We start from the raw sequence: 5,402 nt of genomic DNA, 5'->3' as shown, positions 1-5,402 counted from the left end.
GATAGTGATGTGGAAGCATACGGCAGCGAAATAGATCAGCTGGTTGAGTGGTATCGCAAAAAGTACTTTGCACACAATGTCAGTAAGACCAAGGAATTGAGAACTTCAGGAAGGGGAAATCGGGGGAATACACATCAGTCTTCATCGAGGGATCAGCAGTGGAAAGGGTGAGCAGTTTCAAGTTCCTGGGTGTCAACATCTCTGAAGATCTCTCCTGGGCCCAATATATCGATGCAATTACAATGAAGGCATGACAGCAGCTACACTTTCAGTTAGAGTTGAGGAGAATTGGTATGTCACCAAAGACATGAGCAAATGCAGAGCATTCTAACTGGCTCCATCACCATTTGTATAGACAGGCCACTGCACAGCATCAGAAAAAGCTGCAGAAAGTTGTAACTTACCCAGCTCAATCATTGGTACTAGCCTCCTCAGCCTCAAAGACACCTTCAAAAGGTGATGCCTGAAAGACAGTGTCCATCATGAAGGGCCCCCAACATTCAGGACATACCCTCTTCTCATTGCTACCATCAGGGAGGTGGTACAGGAGCCTGAGACACACACTCAATGTTTCAGGAACGATTTATTTCCCTCCACCATCAATTTTGTGAATGGACAATGAACCCATGAACATACTCTGTATTTTCTCCTCTTTTTGCACTAATTAATTTATTTTTATACCACATTATAATTTATAGTCTTAGTACTACACAAAACAACTAATTTCAGAACATATGTCAGCGATAGCAAAACCTGATCTGGTTTTATATGAACAGTCTGCAAGAGAAGTTTTTCACCATATGTTGGTACATGTAACATCCACCGAGATGCAACACAGAGCGTCATAGGAAGTCATTCCTGCCTGTGGCCATCAAACTTTGCAACTCCTCCCTTGGAGGGTCAGACACCCTGAGCCAATAGGATTTATTTCATAATTTACTGGCATAATTTACATATTACTATTTAATTATTTATGGTGCAACTGTAACGAAAACCAATTTCCCCCGGGATCAATAAAGTATGACTATGACTATGACTAATAACTCAGTACCAATCCAATAACCTAAGCAGTATCTCAAACGTCTTCCTCGCTACCCTGCTTACCAGTTTCAGGGAACCGTTCATTTGCAATCCTAAACTCCTCTGTTCTACTGCAATGTCCGGGACCTTGCCAAATTCACACCTGAATTTGACTTTCCAAATTAAACGGAACATCCATCACTTACTCTCCCGCACCGACGGGATTTGCCTTCGCAGGATTATGAATGGGTGGGGTTATTAATGAGCCCTGCCCTGCCCCCGCTTGTGGGTGGTGCTTTACGACCAATTGAACGAGCCCCCGCCCATTTCCAATCAGTGGCTTCTAATTGGCCCGTACCAGTGACGCCACTGCTTGCCAGCCATGTTACGGTTCCGCGCGCTCTCCCGTTCCTTGCACTCATTGGGTGGAACGTTATGTCCAGTTGCGGCCCCGGTGCTCGGGTTCGGCCCCGGCCGCGGCCCAGCGCGGGGCTACAGTGTGAAGCGGCGGACTTACTGGCAGGTGCTGCAGAGGTGGCTCCGCGGCCCATCGACTCCGCCTTTCCGGCAGCCGTGCTTGGTCGGGGCGCCGGTGTTGCGCGCTGTGGCGGCGGCCGTGTCCCCGGAGCAGGTTCGCGGGCCCGAAGTTCAGCGACTGGTGGCGGCACTCGTGGCCGCGCTGCGCCGGGCTGACGCGGTGGGACTGAGCGCGCCGCAGCTCGGAGTCCCCCTTCGGGTGCTGGTGGTCGAGGTGCCCGAGCGCATCGTACAGGACCAGCCGCCGCGTCTCTGCCTAGCCCGAGACATGAAGGCCGTCCCGCTCCGGGTCCTCATCAACCCGCAGCTCCGCGTCCTCGACTCACGGACCGTCCTGTTGCCTGAGGCCTGTCACAGCGTCCCCGGCTTCTCCGCCTGCGTGGCCCGGCACCGCGCCGTCGAGGTTACAGGTTGGAGTGAGCGATTGTGAGCTGGACAGGGTGCGGGAGGAGGGATGGGATGGAAGTTGGGCAGCAGTGGGGCGGTTTTAGTAAGGGAAGGGTGGTCGGTCGGTGGGGATGGGGCGAGCGCTGGGTGTGGGATGAAGGGGATGTGGGCTGGAGAGTGGTTTCTCTGGGTGATAGCCTGACTAACCAGCAGCCCATTACCAGGACTGGACGAGCACGGGGAGCCAGTGTGCTGGGAGGCGACAGGTTGGACGTCGCGGATTCTGCAGCATGAGGTGGACCATCTGAACGGGCAGCTCTTCATCGACAGGATGGACAGCAGAACCTTCCAGAACCTTCACTGGATGGAGGAGCTGGAGTGAGGTGGAGGGTGGGTCGTGGACCTTGGCATGGCAGAATCCTGATGGCACTCCAATGCACTATGGCCAATGGGAAATGAGTGCTATCAACTCATTAAATCTGCCAATACTGGGTCTTTGGGGTAATGGAAGCCCTTGTTGAATTCACAATTTAGTACCTAAAATCTGAGATGTATAATATACACACTTACAGGAATGTACATGGAAAAATAAAAACATTTTGACCTCATGGACAGATGATGCAGCCTTATGTTACAGAAAATGACAGTGCAATTTTCCACGAAAACTGTTTAGAAACATTTTTAAGAATACAGGTGACCCTGTGTTACCTCCGTAATGGAGGATTATCACTGAGAGCACCAATTTTGATTAACCAAAAACCTCATCATCCTCACTTGTTAATGGGTTAAGGTTAGCTGTTAGCTGTACTTAGTGTGCAGTAGTTTTCCCAGTAACTCTTGTTGACACCAGCTTTTCAGCCTGGCATGTTACTTGCCATTTATTAGCTCAAATGTTCTCAAAATTGTGTTGCATGTAGTCAATGTCATCAGCTGAGTTTATTAGAATGATAGACATCACAGAAACACCATCTTTGACCCATCATGTTCCCGTAAAACATCAATTCTTAGCCATCCTGATCTCATTTGCCAGCATCTGCTCTACAGTTGCCTTTGCCTTGGTGGTTTATGTGCTTGGTTAGAATGCCCTGCCTGAGAGCGACGTAATGCTGTCAGAGTATCTCCTTCTTGGGCAGTGCATCCCAGAATCCAACCAGTCTCTGAAGAAAAAACCCCTAACATACCTTTTTTTTTAACCCCATACCCTACACCTATGCCCTCAAGTTTAGATATCTCTGGTTGGGGATAGTCTCCAATTACCTACTCGGTCACTAACCCTCATCAGTTGTCACCCTCACTTTCATCAGCAACCTACTCCATCCACAGCCTCTGCTTCAAGAAAACCCAGCCTGACTGTCGTCTCAAAACTGAATCCTATGCCACACCGTAGTGAATCTCTTCACACCTTCAGTGCAATCACAACCTTCCTGAAAGTATTCTATCTGTGCCCTAACAGGTGTTTTATAAGTTTTCACTATTGTATATACTATTCACAGCCAATGAAAACCTGGATCATGTGGTCCAGCATCAGGGATCACTGAATTTATTGAGAATGTGTAGAGGACACTCAGGTGTTAACTGAATTGGAAGATTTCAATTATGGGAGAGACTGAATAAGCTGTATTTGTTTTCCTTTGCCCAATGGTAGGAGTTTGAAAAATAAGATGTTATTTGTAGGAGTGTTAGAGGCAAGCTTTGTTTTGGAGTGTTTGATAGGAGGTGGTGGATTCAAATCAAATTACATCACTGTCAAGGACATCTAAACACATTTAGTGAGACAAGTGTACAGTCCTAATGCAGGCAAATGGAATTAGTGTAGTTTTATATTTACACTAGTAATTTATAAAGCTACTTAAAGAGATTAAGGATTAGCTTTATTTGTCACAACATTCTGGGGACAGCATGCAAGTGTCATCATGCTTCTGGTGTCAACCTAGCATACCCACAACTTACTAACTTGTACGTCTTTGGAATGTAAGAGGAAACTCGCACAGTCATGGGGAGAATGTAAAAACTCCTTACAGACAAGAGTGGGAATTGAATCTTGACCCTGCAACTGGCTCTAAAGCATTATGCTAACTACTACATAATTATGCTGCTCACTGTAACCTATGCCGCCTTGTTTTTGATATCTCCGCCATGGGAAAAAAATTCTGCCTACCTGCCTCTCTTAAACATCCTCATCAGGTCACTCCCTATCCTCCTCTCCGAGGAAAACAAGCCCAGTCTATCCTATCTGCCCAATATCAGTGAGCAGCTTACACTGCTGCTTGATCTGCCAAGTACTTGTAGGGTTTCCTGTTCTTATTTAAAGTGGTGAACAAATCAGGAGCAAGATTATGCCAAATGGCCATTAGGATGCTCCATAATTTAATCAGTAACAGCTGTTTTGATTGGAGCTGCAGCTTGATGACCTACTGCTTATCAGGGAAAGTGAAGAGGTGATAGACAGGAGCTACAGGAAGGTAGTCATCCCTAGGCTACGGGGGTCAGAAAACTGGGTGACTGTCAGGAGATTGAAGGGAAATGTCTGCATAGTGGAGACCACCCCTGTGGCTGCCCCCCTCAGCAACAAGTATCTCGTTTTGGATGCTGTTGAGGGGGATGACCTGATAGGGGATGGCCACAGTAACTGGGTCTCTGGCACTGAGCCTGGTGCTGTTGTGCAGGAGAGGAGGAGGAAGAAGAGGAATGCAGTAGTCGTAGGCGATTCCATAGTCAGGGGAACAGACAGGAGATTCTGTGAGCCTGATAGAGATACCCACATGGTGTGTTGCCTCCCAGGTACCAGGGTACGGGATGTCTCAGATCGGGTCCTGAATATTCTAAAGGGGGAGGGTGAGCAGCCAGTTGTCTTGGTACATTGGTACAATGACATAGATAGGACAAAGGAGGAGGTCCTGAAGAGAGATTTCCAGGAGTTAGGAAGAAAGCTGAGAAGCAGGACCTCCAGGGTAGTAATCTCAGGATTGCTACCTGTGCCACGTGCTAGCGAGGGCAAGAATAGTAGGATCAGGCAGATGAATGCGTGGCTGAGACACTGGTGCAGGGGGCAGAGCTTCAGATTCTTGGATCATTGGGATCTCTTCTGGGAGGAGTATGACCTATTTAAAAAAGGATGGGTTACACCTGAACCCAAAGGGGACCAATATCCTGGTGGGAAGGTTTAATAGAGCTTTTAGGGAGGGTTTAAACTAATTTGGCAGGGGGATGGGAACTGGAATGATAGAGCAGAGGAGGGGGGGAAACAGAAATAAGTCTAACATAGTGAGCAGTAAAGATGTCAGGAAGGACAGGCAGGTGATAGGGCAAATTTGCAGCCATTGGGACGAGTTGCAGTGCAATCAAAGCAAGAAGTATCAAATACTGGACTTAAGGTGTCATACTTAAATGCACGCAGCATAAAGAATAAGGTGGATGATCTTGTACAGCTACAGATTGGCAGGTATGATACTGTGGCC

General features: G+C 47.8%; 1 protein-coding gene across 1 annotated transcript; it reads left to right on the top strand.

Moving 5' to 3' along the window:
* The first annotated feature begins 1,377 nt into the window (after nucleotides 1-1,377).
* Nucleotides 1,378-2,570, top strand: pdf (peptide deformylase, mitochondrial). The gene is made up of 2 exons (XM_063067535.1): nucleotides 1,378-1,967; nucleotides 2,169-2,570. Exons 1-2 carry the CDS (start codon nucleotides 1,403-1,405, stop codon nucleotides 2,324-2,326), a joined length of 723 nt encoding a protein of 240 aa, XP_062923605.1. The 5' UTR covers nucleotides 1,378-1,402; the 3' UTR covers nucleotides 2,327-2,570.
* Nucleotides 2,571-5,402: the final 2,832 nt, after the last annotated feature.

This window comes from Mobula hypostoma, chromosome 14 (genome assembly GCF_963921235.1).
Source record: "Mobula hypostoma chromosome 14, sMobHyp1.1, whole genome shotgun sequence".
Classification (NCBI taxonomy): Eukaryota; Metazoa; Chordata; class Chondrichthyes; order Myliobatiformes; family Myliobatidae; genus Mobula; species Mobula hypostoma.
This window is presented reverse-complemented; position numbering and strand designations above follow the sequence as displayed.